Below are 18513 nucleotides of genomic sequence, written 5' to 3' on the forward strand. Positions count from 1 at the left end.
TCTTTTTCAGGCTGGACAACCTGCTGTTCCATCCAGAGAAGGCTGAGGTGCTTGCTGTCCTTGACTGGGAGCTCTCTACCTTAGGCGACCCCCTTGCAGACGTGGCCTTCAGCTGCCTGGCTCACTACCTGCCATCCAGTTTTCCTGGCTCTCTGCTGCGAGGTAGGAACTGGGGTGGGGGGGAGGAGGGAAGAGGCAGCTCCATTCTCAAAGCACCTGAGGCACAAAAGTAGCAGTGATGGCTGATGGCCTGGGTGAGTGAAATTGAGGTCCTGGTGGTTTGGGTGGGAAGTGCACTTGGAATGCATTTCTTTCTTTCTTTTTTTTTTTTTAAGATTTTATTTATTTATTTGACAGACAGAGATCACAAGTAGGCAGAGAGGCAGGCAGAGAGAGAGGAGGGGAAGCAGGCTCCCTGCTGAGCAGAGAGCCCGACGCGGGACTCGATCCCAGGACCCTGGGATCATGACCTGAGCCGAAGGCAGCGGCTTAACCCACTGAGCCACCCAGGCGCCCTCTTTTTTTTTTTTTTTAAAGATTTTTTATTTATTCATTTGTCAGAGAGAGAGAGAGAGTGAGCACAGGCAGACAGAGTGGCAGAGGGAGAAGCAGCCTCCCTGCGGAGCAAGGAGCCCGATGCGGGACTCGATCCCAAGATGCTGGGATCATGACCTCAGCCGAAGGCAGCCGCTTAACCAACTGAGCCCCCCAGGCGTCCCTTGGAATGCATTTCTGTCCGCAGGGGGACATGGGTATAGGGTGTATTTTAAGTGAGAAGGATATGTGCATAGACCCCTCTTGTGTTTTTACACAAATTTCAATTTAATTTTCTAAATTAAAAATACAAATTTATTTTAAAAACGTTGCAGCCAACAGACAACAAAAGAAAAAGTTAAAGTCGTGGATAGTCCCAGACATGACCATTGCCAACATTTTCATCTTTCTGCATGCATACATATGTTTGTTTAAATGAAAATGCGATTCAACGACTTTATGGCTTGCCTTTTACACTTAATTACATATTTTGGACATGTTTTCATGCTATTAAGTATTTCTTCTACAGCATCATTTTTAATCATGGAATAGGATTTTATTGAATAGAATTAACTTAATCAAGATGTTTGATTCCTATTTAGGTATTTAATTTATTTCTGATTTCTTTTCTATTACCTCCTCCGAGCCCTCACAAAAAAGCAGTGAACATCTTTGTAGGAATAACCTTGCCTATATTATAAAGTATACTCCTGGACAAAATCCTAACAAAATGTGCTACATGCTTCTAAGCCATGAAAAGATTACAAATGAAGCAAATCAGTAAAAAACATTATTTGTTGTTAATTTTTTTTTTTTCATAATTTGGCAGGATTTTTTTTGTTTTTTTTTAATAGGCTCCACTCCACTCATGGAGCCCAATGTGGGTCTTGAACTCACAGCCCTGAGATCAAGATTTGAGCTGAGGGGCGCCTGGGTGGCTCAGTTGGTTGAGCGACTGCCTTTGGCTCAGGTCATGATCCCGGACTTCAGGTATCGAGTCCCACATCGGGCTCCCAGCTCCTTGGGGAGTCTGCTTCTCCCTCTGACCTTCTCCCCTCTCATGCTCTCTCTCACTCATTCTCCCTCAAGTAGATAAATAAAATCTTAAAAAAAAACAAAAAAAAAAAAACGGCTTGAGCTGAGATCAAGAGTCAGATGCTTAACCGACTGAGCCACCCAGGCACCGCACCTTTACCACCAATTTAGTCTGAAACTTTTGAGGGCCGATTTGTGAATAGCTTCGTGCTGGGATCCCAGCCTCGTGAGGGCAGAAGAGCTGCTGAAATACAGAGCTGAGGCTGTGAACTAGCTGTGAAGCTCATTGCCAAGGGAGAAAGTGATTTTCATAATTTAGATCCCTGCAGCCACAGGGGAGTGGGCGGTCACTGACTGCCCGCACAGAGATGGCTCTGTTTGTCGCCTCAGGTTTGCGTGACTGTGATCTCACTCCGCTGGGAATCCCTTCGGCAGAGGAGTATCTCAGAATGTACTGCAGTCACTCGGAGATCCCTCCCCCTGAGAACTGGAACTTCTACATGGCTTTGTCCTTTTTCCGAATGGCCATAATCCTGCAAGGAGTCCGCAAGCGCTCGCTCCCAGGTAATGCTGCCTTAGGGTCTGAGTGACAGCCACGCAGCTTCTCCCCGGAGGAAGCTCCCCCCCTACTGCCACCACTGTGGCCACAGAGGCTTCAGAGGGACCAATTTGCCAGAATTCTATAAGATTCGGTTGATTCCACCATCTGTCATTAATGGCATGTATATATTCTTTAAAATATTTAAACTTTTAAAAATTATTTTTAAGAGTTAATTATTTATGAGAGAGAGAGATAGCAACCATGTGCAAGTGGAGGGAGGTGCAGAGGCAGAGAGAGAATCTCAAGCAGACTCCCCACTGAGCACAGAGCCCGACTTGGGGCTCGATCTCGTCACCTGAGATCATGACCTGAACCTAAATCACGAGTCGGATGCTCAACCAACTGAGCCACCCATGTGCCCCAAACTTTTAAAAATTATTAACGTACAAAAAATAAAGTAAAAACCTACATGGCAAGAATTAAATCATAAAGAATACAAAATTAGGGTGCCTGGGTTGCTCAGTGGGTTGGGCCTCTGCCTTCGGCTCAGGTCATGATCTCAGGGTCCTGGGATCAAGCCCCACATTGGGCTCTCTGCTCAGCAGGGAGCCTCCTTCCCTCTCTCTTTCTCTGCCTGCCTCTCTGCCTACTTATGATCTCTCTCTCTGTCAAATAAACAAATAAATAAAATCTTAAAAAAAATTGGGGGGCCCATTAAGGGTAGTATTTATCTTTGAGAAATGATACTGAGAAGAAAGGAAAATAATTTTGTATTCTTTTTTTTTAAGATTTTATTTATTTACTTGAGACAGAGAGAGAGAGCGAGCAGCAGCAGGGGGAGAGGAAGAAGCAGACTCCCTGCCGAGCCCAGAGCCCGAGGCAGGGCTCAATCCCAGGACCTGGAGATCAGGACCCAGCCAAAGGCAGATGCCCAACCATCTGAGCCACCCAGGTGCCCCCCGCCCAATTTTTTTTGTATCTCTGTCTTCTGAGTTTTTAAAAGATTTTATTTATTTATTTATTTATTTATTTGACACAGAGAGAGAGTGCACAAGCAGGGGGAGCAGCAGAGGGAGAGGGAGAAGCAGACTCCCCACAGAGCAAGGAGCCTGATGCGGGGCTCGATCTCAGGATCCTGGGGTCATGACCTGAGCCGAAGGCTAATTGTTAACCAACTGAGCCATCCAGGCTCCCCCGCTCTAAGTTTTATAAAAATGTGGCTAGCCTACATGCATTTTTAGTACCTTGATTTTAAAATTTTTTATGCCTGGGGCGCCTGGGTGGCTCAGTGGGTTAAAGCCTCTGCCTTCGGCTCAGGTCATGATCCCAGGGTCCTGGGATCAAGCCCCACATCGGGCTCTCTGCTCCGCAGGGAGCCTGCTTCCTCCTCTCTCTCTCTCTGCCTGCCTCTCTGCCTGCTTGTGATCTCTGTCTGTCAAATAAATAAATAAAATCTTTAAAAATAAATAAATAAATAAATAAATAAAATTTTTTATGCTTAACAGTTCCTATGAAATATTTGTGTATGTACATATATATGATGTGTCTATGTATAGGATATATATGATTATCATAGATATACTTCACAACAATGTAAGATATATTCCCTGCTCGTTTTTCGCACTTAACAACACTGAGAGGGGGGCGCCTGGGTGGCTCAATGGGTTAAAGCCTCTGCCTTCGGCTCAGGTCATGATCCCAGGGTCCTGAGATCGAGCCCCGCATCGGGCCTTCTGATTGGTGGGGAGCCTGCTTCCCTTCCTCTCTCTCTGCCTGCCTCTCTGCCTACTTGTGATCTCTGTCTGTCAAATGAATAAATAAAATCTTTAAAAAAAAAACCAACAATATTGAGAGGGACCTTTCCACATAAGTATGTTCAGATATACATCATTCTTTTTGATTTCTATAGAACATTCCATTGTATGAATGTAGTGTGATTCATTTAACCCATTCTCCTATTGAGGTATTCTTGGATGGTTTGCACATTTCTGCAATCACAAATGATGGATGGTGAACATCCTTTTTCAGACATTTGTGAATATACCTAAAGGATAAATCCCCAGAATTGGAATTCCTAAGTTAAAAGTATGTGCATTTTAAAATTTTGTAGATGTTGCCAAATTGTCCAGTAAGATGACTCCTGAAGGAGAAAAAAAGATTGTGTTTTCTTACATGGTGCATCTACATACATGGGGAAATGCTTTATTGAACTAGCTGGGAGTTAGTTATGCATTATATCTTGTGCATCTGAACTCCTGGGAAGAAAAGTTAAGTGTTGACGGTTGAATTGCTTATGTATATATAAATGAACATATCACCTATAGAATGTTCACATATATATGAGAGTACGGCACAATCTTATTTGTTTTAATTCTAAATCTCACAGGATAGCAAATGAAATCATGTCTCTCCTAAATTAGTTAAGAAGCTAGAATTCTAGGCAGATTACAGTTTGCTTCCTCTGTGGAACAGAAGACAGGCAGAAAGAAAGCACATAGACCCTGCCAGAAAGTCCTAGAAAGTCCCAAGAAGTTCTAGAAAAGTCCCAGTAGCACTATGTACTCCCAGTTTTCCCCATGTCATAATCTCTAAATTCCATTCCCACCAGAAGGAACTGGGACTTCTTAGAAAAGTGGTTGTGTTCAGGTCGAGGGCAGGATGTCTACAAGTGAGCCTGGAGCACCTTGTTGTACCAATAAGCTAGGGAGCCGTTGAGGACAACTGGGGTCATCTCTATAGCACTCAGGAGCCAGCCTGAATAGGCCCCCACTGGCTAATGACAGGCGACATTGAGCACCAACAAGGACGAAGCTGAAATGGATGGGAAATCATCAAGTGTGTTTACATCCATGAGTAAAAACCAACACTAAAACAGAGTCAAAATCTCATTGGTGGCTTCGGAGGACACCAGGGAAGCGATCCGTGATTCTAAAAATGGATGAAGAAAGGGGGAAAATCAAGGATTTATCCTGCCTGTCATGTACAAGTTCTAGGTCAGGCTAACCAAGTAACTGATGAGGGGAAGTTTCTCTCTAGGGAAGCATGCCAGACAGAATGACAGAATTAACAGATCACCAATTTTCTACCCCTAATACATTAGTGGATCTGGAAAATAAGCATCAATGGGGCTAATATCAGGAAGAGAGAGAGGGCCAGACATTGTGTACTGGCTGGTGCTTCTCCCGAAAAGTCAGACTTGGATCCGACTGAGTCTGTCGTGCTAACTGCCAACTCACAGGAAACAGAGGGTTCAGAGGAGCAAGTTAAACAGGACCCCCCAGGCACAACCACTCACCAACTCCAGATTCTGGACACTTCACAGATTCCTCAACAAATGAATGTCAGGGGGAAAGAGAAAGGATGAAAATGGAACCTGCAGATCACAAGGGAGTTAAGGGGCACCTGAGTGGCTCAGTCGGTTGAGCACTGACTCTTGGTTTCAGCTCAGCATCAGACTCTTGGTTTTAGCTTGGGTCATGAGATCAAGTACTAAGTACCACACAGGGCTCCACGCTCAGTGAGGCGTCTGCCTCAGATTCTCTCGCTCCCTGTCCCTGCCCCTCTGCTCCTCCTTCCCTCCTTTCTGGCACTCCCTCACGCTCTCTCTCTCTGTAAAATAAATAAATAAAATCTTTTAAGGGGGGGAGGGGATTTAAAAGACGCTCAGCCATTATAACGTTTGAATCTTTAGATCCCTATAAAAAATTTATGACATAGTCAGTGAAATTTGAATTCCCACTGGACCGTCTGGACAGTTGATGACATCAGGAAGGCACAGCTAACTTTTTTTTAAGCGTGATGATGGTATTGTGTGTTTTTAAGTCTTTGTTATTAGACATCAATGAAGTATTCATAGATTTACTTCAGGAAAACTCAGGGCAGTGAGGGTGGGGATGACAGAAAATCTAAGCTCAGCACCAGCAGAAATATTGGGGATCTTCCTAATTTCATTTCATTTCTTTTTTTTTTTTAAAGATTTTATTTATTTATTTGACAGACAGAGATTACAAGCAGGCAGAGAGGCAGGCAGAGAGAGAGGAAGGGAAGCAGGCCCCTTGCTGAGCAGAGAGCCCGATGTGGGGCTCGATCCCAGGACCCTGGGATCATGACCTGAGCCGAGGGCAGAGGCTTTAACCCACTGAGCCACCCAGGCACCCCTCATTTATTTTCTTTAGACGGGAGGAGCAGGGAGCAGTCCCGCCGAGCCTGACTCCTGGCTCCCACCCACTGATGTCAGCTTGGGCACGCCTTCTCTCTGAGACCCAGATCCTTGTCCATAAAGTGGGGAATAAAATCATCAGTTGCTTCGAGAATTCAGTGAGCTATAATCATACACGCAGAGCACTTAGCACCGTGTCTGGAACGTGGCAAGTGCTCAGCAAATGCTAGGAGATGCTAACAGCATTATCATGGAGGGTCGTTTGGGAGTAATCACTGTTTTTCTTTGCTTCTGCTTAGGGCAAGCAGGCTTGGCAGCCGCCGAACAAAATGAAAAGCTGACTGAGTATGTGTCTAACCTGGCCTGGGATTTTGCCGTCAAGGAAGGGTTCCGGGTTTTCAAAGAGATGCCACCACAAAACCACTAATGAGGTCCTGCCGCACTCAGGCCGGTCATGGCCCCTGCTGAGCAACCCCCCCACCCGCTCAAGCAGCTCACAGACTCCTCCCCAGCTCAGGCCTCAAAGGGCGCTCTGGTTCTCTGTCCAGAGGGTCTTTTCGCACCTCTCAGGGACCTGTCTCAGTGACCGCGGCACCCCACGGAGTCAGAGCCACGGCCTCCCCGCCGCCGGCATAGCTGGACGGAGAGCAGCGTGTTGTGAGCCGGTAAGATGTCAACAGGGCAGGACCTCAGCTCACTGACCGGACACGTCTGTTCCCCTTGGAAGCAGGGAAGAGACAGGAGGGCCGAGGTGAATTCATCTTGGCTTTGCATCGTCATCGGGGAGAGCCAGCTCAAGATGACTCAGCTCTCACTTCCTGGGCTCATTATTTTATGCCTATTTGTATGATGTAAATGTGAAGCCGTGTGAAATAAAATGCGTCAGTTCATTAAGTCTCTCTTCGAAGACCTTGTAACATCAAAGCCAGAGCGCTGGAGTCCGCCGCAAACTGTTGACAGACAAGGACACCCCTTTAGCTGATGATGGAAATTTCCTGCTGTTCTCTGTCGGGAGGAGTCTTGGCTTGTGCGTGTTTTTAAGTTATTTGAAGTCTTCAGGAGCACAAATTTTGCCCATGATGCAGCCATCATCTACTTTTTTTTTTTTTTTAAAGATTTTATTTATTTATTTGACAGATCACAAGTAGGCAGAGAGGCAGGCAGAGAGAGAGAGGGGGAAGCAGGCTTCCTGCTAAGCAGAGAGCCCGATGCGGGGGTCGATCCCAGGACCCTGGGATCATGACCTGAGCGGAAGGCAGAGGCTTTAACCCGCTGAGCCACCCAGGCGCCCCAACCATCATCTACTTTTTAAGAAAATGGCATTATCACTTTTTTTCTGGTTACAAACCGATTGCAAAATAACCAAAGCTCAAATATGACGAGTAAAAAAGAGTTCATGACATAGAAATACTTCTCTAAAATGCTCTGCTATCTGAGATAATCACTGTCAACAGTTCGGTGTATTAGGCTCCCAGCTGCTTTTCTGTATCACAAACTAACATATTCCTGTGTTGTAATGGGATTGTTGTATACACTCAAATCTCCCACTTGCTTATTTAATTTAATGACACATCAGCGCCTGGAGATGGACCGTCCAAGGTGTTCACAGTCCGGGTGTACGTAATTTGTCTACCCTCCCCTTGGCTGAGGGATGCAGTGAGTGTCTCATTTGGCAGGCTGGGTCATTTCTGGATCACTTAAGCAGCAAAGGACACTGGCTAGCTGTTGACATGGACAGGGAAGCTGAAGACCCAGCTTTAGAAGTCAAGGGAAGGCAGGCCACAGAGCGTGCCAAGGTTGTCACAAGAGTTGCCAGCTGGGAGGTCTCTTTGGTAAGCTTCCTCAGGACTCTGGAGTTTGAGATGTGGCTTTTCAGAGGGCAGGGAATCCGGGGAGTAGGTCCCAAGGCCACGCCTTCATTGCCCTGAAGCAGGGAGAAGGAAAGCATGTCTGGCCCCCTTCACCTTCTGCAGTGGGAGACTCTGTCTTGATCCCATTAAAATCTATATAGTGAGGGAGTCCTCCAGAATAAGAAGGTGATTTGGGGCGGCTGAGTGGCTCCTTCAGTTAAGCGTCTCACCCATGATCTCAGCCCAGGTCTTGATCCCAGGGTCATGAGTTCAAGCCCTGAGTTGGGCACCATTCTGGGTACGGAGCCTACTTAAAAAAGAAAAAAAAAAAAAAGAGAAGGAGAAGAAGAAGGTGGTTTGGCTCTTTTGCAAGCAAGGTGCATGGAATGCTCTTACACACTTCTATGTATATTTACTGTTTCTACAACAGCATAAATTCTTTGAAGTGAAAATACTGGTCCAAGAATGAGACCATTTAGTGTTTTAAGAAATACTGCCAAGTTGTTTTAAAGATTTTAAAATTTTTAAGTAATCCCTAAATTCAACATGGGGCTTGAACTCACAACCCCGAGATCAAGAGTCACATGCTCCACGCACTGAGCCAGCCAGGCACCCAAATATTACCAAGTTTTGATCAAGAAGCTGCTCACTAACTTATGCCCCCGTCATTAATGCATGAACTGCCCTTCCCTCCACTGCTTCCCGCCAACACACTTCATCCTCGTGCATGTGATGGAAGCCCGTCAAGGGCACGGAAACATTGGAAAGAAAACACTCATCAAACACATCCAGACTCTAAAAGGAATGCCGAGGCGAAACCTAGATTAGGGATCATTCTACTTCCAGTTATACCTGCATGGGAACATGATGGTAAGATTTGTGGGTAAAGAGGTGAAAGTGTAGCTCATGGCATTCTTCCCAAGTGTCATTATTCCCCAAAATAGGAGGATGCATTTGGCCACTTGTGGTGCATTTCACAAATCCTGTGAGGTACACATCGTTAACCTTGATTTAAAGGTAGGAAACAGATTAGTCCAGGGACACAGCTAGGAATACTAGCGTCTGGATTCCTGTCCAGAGCTCCTAGGTTCAAATTCTGTGGGTCCCCCAGACATACACAAGGACATGATTAGATCCATTTCCTTATTCCGCCTGTTTAGAACTCCCTTGCTTCTTACTATATGCCCCCAGCCTCCTTTATTTGTTCCAGTTAATCTTCCCTTTTGCTCCTTGCACTCTGAGCTAATGAGTTCAATACCAACAGTGAGACCAGTGCATGTACTGATTTTGGAAGTACATCATCAGACCAGGCCCAATATCAATGTAAAAGTCAGGCCAGCTGGTCCCCTCCCCATGAGAAGAAGTGATGGCGATTATATTTCACTAACATTTAGTGCAGCCTGTCGGCTTCTGGGCCGGACACTTTATATTCCCTGTGTCATCTCATCTACCCTTACGGCAGCCCAGTCAGGTGAGCGTTCTGGACCGTGCTTGGGTTTGGGCTGCCTAGGGGTCAGTCCTCTTTCTCAAAGGCAGCACCTAGTTTCAAATGGGGGCACTCCTTTCCCCCTTCGGACACAGTGGCCACATTCTCAGGGTGACAACCCAGCCCTCCCCGGCCAAGAAATGGGCACATGAGCCAAGTGAGGCCAGCCAGACTCTCTGGAATTGGGAGACTGAACAGTATTTTTGAGAAGAAACACTGGCACACTCATTCATTCCCCAGCAGGACTGCTGAGCGCCCCGTCCCCTGTGATCCTCTAGGGTGTCTGTTTCGGAGCCTCCTTCTCTAACCTGAGCTGCTGAGAACCTTTCCATTCAGTTCCTTTTTTCCCTTTAGTTAGTGACATTTGGTGTCTACTGCTACAACTCGGTAGTCCTGACTGATTCCTGACTGACTGGCGGGTTGTCATGTCCTGTTGCACAGATGAAGAAAATGATCAAATACCTCGCCCGGCAGGAGTGGTGCTAAAGTAGGTAATCTGACTGAAGCCCGAGTTCCTGCCCCTCACACTAGACTTCCTAGTTACCTAGCCAGGAGCCCTGTTTAGAAATCTGGGGTTCCTTGTCCAAGGGACATAGTTGCCCCTCATCAAGGAAGCTGGTTTGGGGGTCTGTTTATGCATCATATCAGAGCCGCTGAGGCTGCAGGCACAGGTACTGGGCCTGCTTCCTACCAGGCACACTAAGAGATCCTTCAATGACCTGTGTTCGCGGAGCATGTTCTGGAAGATTCATTATAACCCTAGGAAGGCTAACAACGGTGGAGGGTTGGGTACGTGCGGTGTCTGGGATATGGAGCCTGCACGGAGTGAGCAGACAGCCACCATCGCAGCTAGGACCCCGCACCCCAGGCCTCCTCGTGGTCACCCCACCCACAAATCTGCAGGCTTTCTCTCCAGCCCAATGATGCTGACTCACATCATTATTTTTGGCACACACTTCATTTCTGGCTGACTACTTTCCTCCTTCCAATCCCTTTCACGATTTTCCATAGGCCAAAATCCACTGTAGTTCCCGGACTTATTTTTCCAGGGCTAGGAGAAAGCCAAGGCTGAAAGACTTTGGAAGCTTTTCCTACCCTTGGAGATGGATCCTGAGAAAACAATATGGAGCAGGACTGACCAATGTTGAGTGTGCACATTTGTGTGAACTCCTGGGCATTCTGTGTGCTCCTGAGTTTCCTCCTTTACAATTTTCCTGAGCGTGCAAGGATATTCTAGTCTTCCACAAGAATGCCAGTCCCCCTCCAGCGCTGCGGGCTTCCCTCTGCCTTCATGGGGTGCAGAAACACTGATCTGAACTCAAACTTCTCATAAGGGAGGATGGCTTCCAGCAGCTGGTTGGAGGCAGAGCAAGAAAGCCACTCAGGATGGGAAAAAGATGGGAACCATGCAAGGCTTGGGTCTGGCTTGCTTCTGAGAGTCTTCGGCTCCCCAGTTCCAGTCAGTTTTCTTTCATCAAAGGAGGTTTATGCCTGGGCTTCCGTAATAACCTTCATGAAGGTGTCAGAGGAGAATATGACTTGGAAGGAGCACTGGCTCACACTTCCAGGGGATTTGAAATTTTGAATATGGACATGGGAGTCACTGTAATGCTTCTCGCCTTTTTAATTCTTTAATTGTTCCGTTCCAGATTCAGGGAACATGGAGCAAAAGGCCCACTGGCTGATTCTGTTCCCAGAGGGAGAGGCCGGCTCCCCTTTTGCTAGGACCCAGCCCCAGGCACCTCGCTTGGGACACCACCTACCGGGGCTCCTCCTCATCAGGCCAGACCCCTGCGGGGCCCCTCTGAGCTCTGCTGGGCAGGGAGCCTGGAGGGAGGGGCCCTGGCCAGCTCTTTGCTGACATGGTCACCAGATCACATGGGTCAACAGAGGCATCACACATGTGAGGCGCCGGGAATCTCTCCTTCACTCCCCCACCGTCTTCGGTGTGCCCCCGGGCATCTCCACTGGAAAGGCAGAGATATCAGTGGCTTCTCCCTCCTGATAGATCAAGGTGTGCAACATCACAGGGGCCCGTGATCATCCCGCCCTTCATCATGCTCTCACTCTAAGGGCTGTGTGGACCTCACCTCCGCAGAAGGTACGAATTATCACCCCCATTGGACAGAGGAGGAAACGAGGACCGAGAAGTGACTTGAGTCACTTGCCTATGGTACCAGCCCCCTGCCCCACACGTAGGGAACCGAGAGGGCAGGGTTGGCCTGATTCTGAAGGTGCCCATGACGTTGACAGCGCCTGTGGGAACAACAGAACCTGCCGCTAGTGATAACGTAGCAGTTGTCAGCCTCTTGTCTCTAAATTATATTTTCAACTCTATGTGCTGATTTTTTTAAAAAAGTGCTCTTATGATGTTGGATTCATTCCTCACTGGGACAAAAACCGATAGCTCTCATTTCTAGTCTGATGATGTGAGTCTCCCTGAGCTTCCTCTGCTTGCTGGCTGTGGCTTTCCTGGGCCGGACTGCATCCGAGAAGAGGGCTGGTGGCTCCGGCGGCAGGTGAGAGGGTCTTGCTCTCTCCTTTCCTCTCCATCCCGGATCCTCGCTGCCACCCTGGTGTGTTTAGGGGAAAAACAGGCCCCGAGCCCTGGCAGCAGTCACATTCCCATGGATACTCGGGGACGGAAAACATCCAAACTGTGACAGCGTGTGGGCTGGAGGAAGGTCCAGGTTAGGATCCCAGGAGCAGCTCAGCTCTGTGTGTGGCTCTGGGCAGCCCTTGCTCAAGCTCAGGACACAAAACCTCCAAGAATATGATGACATTTGGTAGGACCCAAGGCAAATTTCAGACGGGTATTTTATACTTTTTTTTTCTCTTCTGAACGTAGAAGATAAGCCAAGAATCTGTGAGATGAGGAGGGCACACAAGACAGAAGCAGTAGGTGTGACGTGCACTGTAAACTTTCTCTTCTAGATCGCAGTACTCAGCTGACCTCCAGGCTTGGAGCCCCTCCCACAGGGGCTCTTTCTCTCTGATGACAGCTTTTGCATTTTTATTTTCAGTGTTTCCAAAGGATCACTATACTGTTAGAGTCGCATGCCACCAAGGAGTTTCAGTTCAAGGTAGAGTCATTCATTTAACACTGCAAATCAGTGATTTATTTTCCATTTTCAATAGGCTCCCTCCTGCCCTCCTTTCTCCATCAACCATGTCCCAGTTAGAAGGCTGAGGAAAGGGCAGGAATATTGCCAGCCAGTGACCTGAACTGTTGCAAGGGATAAACACATCCAAGGGAAACAGGTAGACAGACTGCTCAGTGGAAATCTTCTGGGTGTTTCAGAGGCCCTGGTGAAGTCCTGTTTGAACAGGTGGGCATGCTCAAGGAGAACATGGTCTGGGCCCCTGACCAAGGCGTCGAGATCACCCAGGGCAGACTGGAGCACAGCAGGATCCACCAAGGCATGCAGCGGACTGGGTCATCACAGAGGGTCCCAGTGCTCGGGAATGCCCACTGAGTGCTTCTCTTTGTGCCAGATCTGACCCGGAGCCACCGTCTGTTTTGCTTTTGGACCTCAAATCCTAATCGTTTTCTGAGAGCATTTAGCAGGTGAAGCAAGATGATGTTCTTGCCAAGAAGCTGTGTCCCTGTCTTTGTTTTGCATCTGTTACTTTGGTGAAATTCAGAAGAGAATGAGTCTCCCTCTGTCAAGGTGATCAGAAGGAAAAGGCCAGCCTCTATGGCAGGAGGGGGCAAAGTTCCAAGGTCCAAAAGGTCATGGGGCTGCTGAGGACCACTTCTGCTACTAGCTCATTTTTAAACATCAGATACCAGAGAGAGCCCGCATCAGTGGCTTTTATCCCTGGGGTTCTTGTGTCTAGCCCTATCCTACCCTAGTACCCCAACATGTCCTCAGAAAACTTTATTCCTTGATCCCCTCAAAGGTTGGAAGCCCGTGCAAAAGAGAGCTATCCCTGTGAACGGTAATTCAAATCAGTGGCGTCGATTTCACAAAAATGAAGCCAAACCTTGAGACCAAACAATGTCTCACATGTATCTCTGTACAGACAGAACAAAGGTGGTCCTGTGTTTGGATTACTGAGCAAAGCTTCCACGATTCACACCCATTTGAGCTGAGACTGACTAGTTCTTATTCCTTTAAAAAGAAAGTGCCCCTCACAATTCAACGCCAAAAAACTCACAAATAATCCAATTAAAAATGGGCAGAAGACATGAAGTGATATTTCTCCAAAGAAGACATCCAGATGGCCAACGGACACACGAAGATGCTCAACATCTCTCAGCACCAGGGAAATGCAAACCAAAAGCACAATGAGATACAACCTCACACCTGTCAGAAAGGCTAAAGTCAACAACACAAGAAACAGCAGGTGCTGGTGAGGATGCGGAGAAAAGGGAACCCCCTTACACTGTTGGTGGGAATGCAAACTGGTGCAGCCACTCTGGAAAACAGCATGGAGGTTCTTCAAAAAATTTAAAAATAGAACTACTAGGGGCACCTGGGTGGCTCAGTGGGTTAAGCCTCTGCCATCAGCTCAGGTCATGATCTCGGGGTCCTGGGATCGAGCCCCACATCGGGCTCTCTGCTCAGCAGGGAGCCTGCTTCACCACCCCCCGCCCCTGCCTGCCTCTCTGCCTACTTGTGATCTCTGTCAAATAAATAAATAAAATCTTAAAAAATATATATATAACTACCCTATGATCTAGTAATTGCATTACTGGTATTTACTCAAAGAATACAAAAACTTAGTGTTCTAAAGGACACACGCACCCCTATGTTTATTGCAGCACTATTTACAATAGCCAAGATATGGAAGCAACCCAAATGTACATCGATAGATGAATGGAAAAAGATGATGTGATATATATATAAAATGGAATATAATCCAGCCATAAAAAAAGAATGAAATTTTGCCATTTGCAATGACATGGATGGAGCTAGAGTGAAATAATTCAGGGAAAGACAAATATATGATTTCACTCATACGTGGAATTTGAGAAACAAAACAAATGAACAAAAAGGAAAAAAAAAAGAGAGAAGCAAACCAGGAAACAGACTCTAAAACATAGAGAACACACTGATGGTTACCAGAGGGGTAACTAGGCAGATGGGTGAACTAGGTGATGGGGATTAAAGAGTACACTTTCAGGGTGCCTGAGTGGCTCAGTGGGTTAATCCTCTGCCTTCAGCTCAGGTCATGATCTCAGAGTCCTGGGATCAAGCCCCGCATCAGGCTCTCTGCTCAGCGGGGAGCCTGTTTCCCCCTCTCTCTCCGCCTTCCTCTCTGCCTACTTGTGATCTCCCTCTCTCTGTCAAATAAATAAAAAAATAAGATCTTTTCTTTTTAATATTTTATTTATTTATTTGACAGAGAGAAAGACAGTGAGAGAGTGAATACACGCAGGAGAAGCGGGAGAGGGAGAAGCAGGCTTCCCACCAAGCAGGGAGCCCGATGTGGGGCTCAATACCAGGATGCTGGGATCATGACCCGAGCCAAAGGCAGACACCCAATGAATGAGCCACAGAGGCACCCCCCAAAAATAAAATCTTTTAAAAAAAAAAAAGGGCGCCTGGGTAGCTCAGTGGGTTAAGCCGCTGCCTTCGGCTCGGGTCATGATCTCGGGGTCCTGGGATCGAGTCCCGCGTCGGGCTCTCTGCTCAGCGGGGAGCCTACTTCCCTTCCTCTCTCTCTGCCTGCCTCTCTGCCTACTTGTGATCTCTCTCTGTCAAATAAATAAATAAAATCTTTAAAAAAAAAAAAAGTATACTTTCAAGGGGTATCTGATTGGCTCAGCCAGTAGAGCATGAGACTCTCAACCTCGAGGTTGTGAGTTCAAGCCCCACATTAAACATGGAGCCCAGGGGCACCTGGGTGTCTCAGTGGGTTGGGCCTCTGCCTTCGGCTTGGGTCGTGGTCTCAGGGTCCTGGGATCAAGCCCTGCATCGGGCTCTCTGCTCTGCGGGGAGCCTGCTTCCCCCCTCTGCCTCTGCCTGCCTCTCTGCCTACTTGTGATCTCTCTCTCTGTCAAATAAATAAATAAAATCTTTAAAAATAAATAAATAAACATGGAGCCTGCTTAAAAAAAAAAAAGTACATGCGTCATGATGAGCACTGAGTAATGTATGGAAGTGTTGAATCACTATATAGTACACCTGAAACTAATATAACACTGTATGCTAACTACACTGTAAGTAAAATTAAAAACTTAATAAATTAAAAAACAAAAAGAAAGTGCTCCTGTCTAAGGGTTCAGATACGGTAGGTTAGCCCCATCCTGTGCTGAAGCTCAGACCAGCCCTTCTGGGTTGCTGTTTGACCATCACGGTCAAAAGTCTTCAGAAGGTACACAGCATCGACGTGGCAGTTCCACTCATGGGACTTGGTAGGACGGGAGCAAATAGGAGCTGACAAAAGGTTTGTTCCTAGGCGGTTCACTGCAACACTGATTGTAACACCAAAATGCTGGGAACAACTTGTGAAGATAACCTACAAGGAGCCTGGTCAGATAAATCCAGGTGTGAGCTACAGTGAAATTCCAAAATGATGCTGGAGAAATCTATTTTTTTTAATTTACTTTTTTTTTTTTTAAGATTTTATTTATTTGACAGAGAGAGACACAGCGAGAGCAGAAATACAGGCATGGGGAGTGGGAGAGGGAGAAGTATGTTTCCCACCTAGCAGGGAGCCCAATGCAGGGCTCCATCTGAGCCAAAGGCAGACACCTAATAACTGAACCACCTAGGTGCCCTGAGAAATCTATTCCTTAACATAGATGTTCACCGTATACTCTTTGTTTTTTTAGATTTATTTATTTATTTATTTGAGGCGGGGGAGAGTAGGAGCAGAGGCAGAAGAAGAGAGAATCTCTAGCTGACTCCCACATCACAACCCTGGGATCATGACCTGAGCTGAAACCAAGAGTCGGCATTCAACATATGGAGACACCCAGGAGTCCCTATCTTCCTTAAAAAAAAAAAAAAAGTTTTTATTTATTTATTCATTTAAGTGATCTCTATCCTACTGTGGGGCTCAAACTCACCTCCCCAAGATCAAGAGTCACAGGCTCTTCCAAATGAACCAGCCAGGCACCCCTAAGTTCTCCCTTTTTTTTTTTTTTAAAGATTTTATTTACTTATTTGACAGACAGAGATCACAAGTAGGCAGAGAGGCAGTCAGAGAGAGAGGGGAAGCAGGCTCTCTGCTGAGCAGAAAGCCCGATGTGGGGCTCGATCCCAGGACTCCGAGATCATGACCTGAGCTGAAGGCAGAGGCTCAACCCACTGAGCCATCCAGGCGCCCCATAAGTTCTCCCTTTTTTAAATGTGAAAATGTGTACCTTTTCTGCCATGAGATACATTCTTTGTATATTTTAGTTTTTAAAAAATGGAAAAAATAAAAGAATCCCTTATAACCTTTTCTTTTTTTTTTTTTTTAAGATTTTATTTATTTATTTGTTAGAGAGAGAGAGAGAGAGAGGGAGAGAGAGCAAGCACAGGCAGACAGAATGGCAGGCAGAGGCAGAGGGAGAAGCAGGCTCCCTGATGAGCAAGGAGCCCTTACCAGGACGCCGGGATCATGACCAGCCGAAGGCAGCTGCTCAACCAACTGAGCCACCCAGGCATCCCCCTTATAGACTTTTCTAATTGCTTGTGAGTTTCAAAGACTTAGAATCCCCACTGCAATAACCATTGCCCACAAGGGGGCTCTGGCACCTTTCTCCAACTTGGCTCCCTGGCGCCCAGAGGATGCGAAGCTGGGCCAGCCTGGGAGCACCCCACAGTCACTGCCTCATTTCCAGAAGCTCTGGGCCAGTGGCCAGCTCAGCTCTCTGTCGGGCCAGCCAGCCTTGCCCAGAGGGCGCTGAATGTGGGAGGAAAGGGATTCTTGGAAGTAATTTGTGCAGTCACCATGGTGACTAGCTCCCGCAGAGCACGTTACTGCCTTCTGTGTCTGGCTCTTCTCCCTGGAAATTGCTTGTGGCTACAGGGCTGACAGGCTCCTGCTTTTCTCCCTTCCCTGTCCTGTCTCCTCCCGTGTGTGCTCCCACCCACCTCCTCTGCAGGGCACCAGCGTCGCCCCTCTGGCTGTGTCTCCTGTGTCCAGAGGTGAGGTCCCGTGGGGCCTTCGGGAAGCTCCTGGCAGACATCCATTGCCCCGTGGCTGTGGAGATGGATCAGTCCCGGCTGCTGGTGCAGAAAGCTACCCGCTGTGTAGACGTGGCAGGAAACGAGATGGGAGGCCGAAGGGCCCCCAAGAATGACAGGTTGTGAGGTCGAAGCGAGGGAATCCAGCCTGGGCATCTACAGACACTGACGCTTCCTTCCCCATGCAGCCAATCGTGGAGAAAGAGCTTGGCTCCTCGACATTAATAACTTTGCTTCACTTCTGCGTGGATGTATTTGGGCAGCTTTTCAAAAATGAAAAAGGGATGATAAAAGCGTTCTGAACTTTCTGTCTGTTGGCCTGGTGAACTTCTGTCTCTAAGGCAGCGGGGCCAGGGGGCCACACAGTTGCCAGGCCTTAGCTCTGCCCAGTGGGGTGCGGGTATCTGGCAAACTGAGGAAGAAAAAGAACTAACCAAAAGAGATTGATTTTTCAAATGTGACATGATTCCTTAAGCGGCTCTGTCTGAGTACCCCTCGTGGGCAGGCACGACGCCTACAGTGACCCCTGTCTTCTCCAACTCTTCACAGGACAGCTACCACCTCTCAGCTGAGAATTTCAAGGTCCCGGTTCACTGGCATTCGACTGCCAGATACAGGGGAGTCTCGCAGGGGCCGCCCTCGAATGCCTGACCCAGGGGAGATCCTTACAGCTTGATTCCCCAGAGTCCTGGCTCGCCTTGGTCCCTTGTTACGTTGGAGAAAGGGCTGGGTGTGACCCTGAGTGGAGTACAAGCCACTCCCCGTTCTGTGTTGTGTGTGCT

General features: G+C 47.5%; 2 protein-coding genes across 2 annotated transcripts in view; one reads left to right on the plus strand and one right to left on the minus strand.

Moving 5' to 3' along the window:
- LOC111156324 (acyl-CoA dehydrogenase family member 10) overlaps window positions 1-7159 on the plus strand; it is a 44444-nt gene extending 37285 nt beyond the window's left edge. Inside the window, exons 12-14 of the mRNA XM_022517091.1 lie at window positions 11-162; window positions 1960-2133; window positions 6569-7159. Coding sequence (XP_022372799.1) covers window positions 11-162; window positions 1960-2133; window positions 6569-6696 — 454 coding nt within the window. The 3' untranslated portion in view covers window positions 6697-7159. The remainder of the gene's footprint in view (window positions 1-10; window positions 163-1959; window positions 2134-6568) is intronic.
- The window catches only part of LOC111156325 (BRCA1 associated protein), a 110863-nt gene that overhangs the window by 67950 nt on the left and 24400 nt on the right, over window positions 1-18513 (minus strand). The gene's annotated exons all lie outside the window — the stretch shown is intronic.

Source organism: Enhydra lutris, unplaced genomic scaffold (assembly GCF_002288905.1).
Source record: "Enhydra lutris kenyoni isolate GAN:26980312 unplaced genomic scaffold, ASM228890v2 scaffoldscaffold46, whole genome shotgun sequence".
NCBI classification, from domain to species: domain Eukaryota; kingdom Metazoa; phylum Chordata; class Mammalia; order Carnivora; family Mustelidae; genus Enhydra; species Enhydra lutris.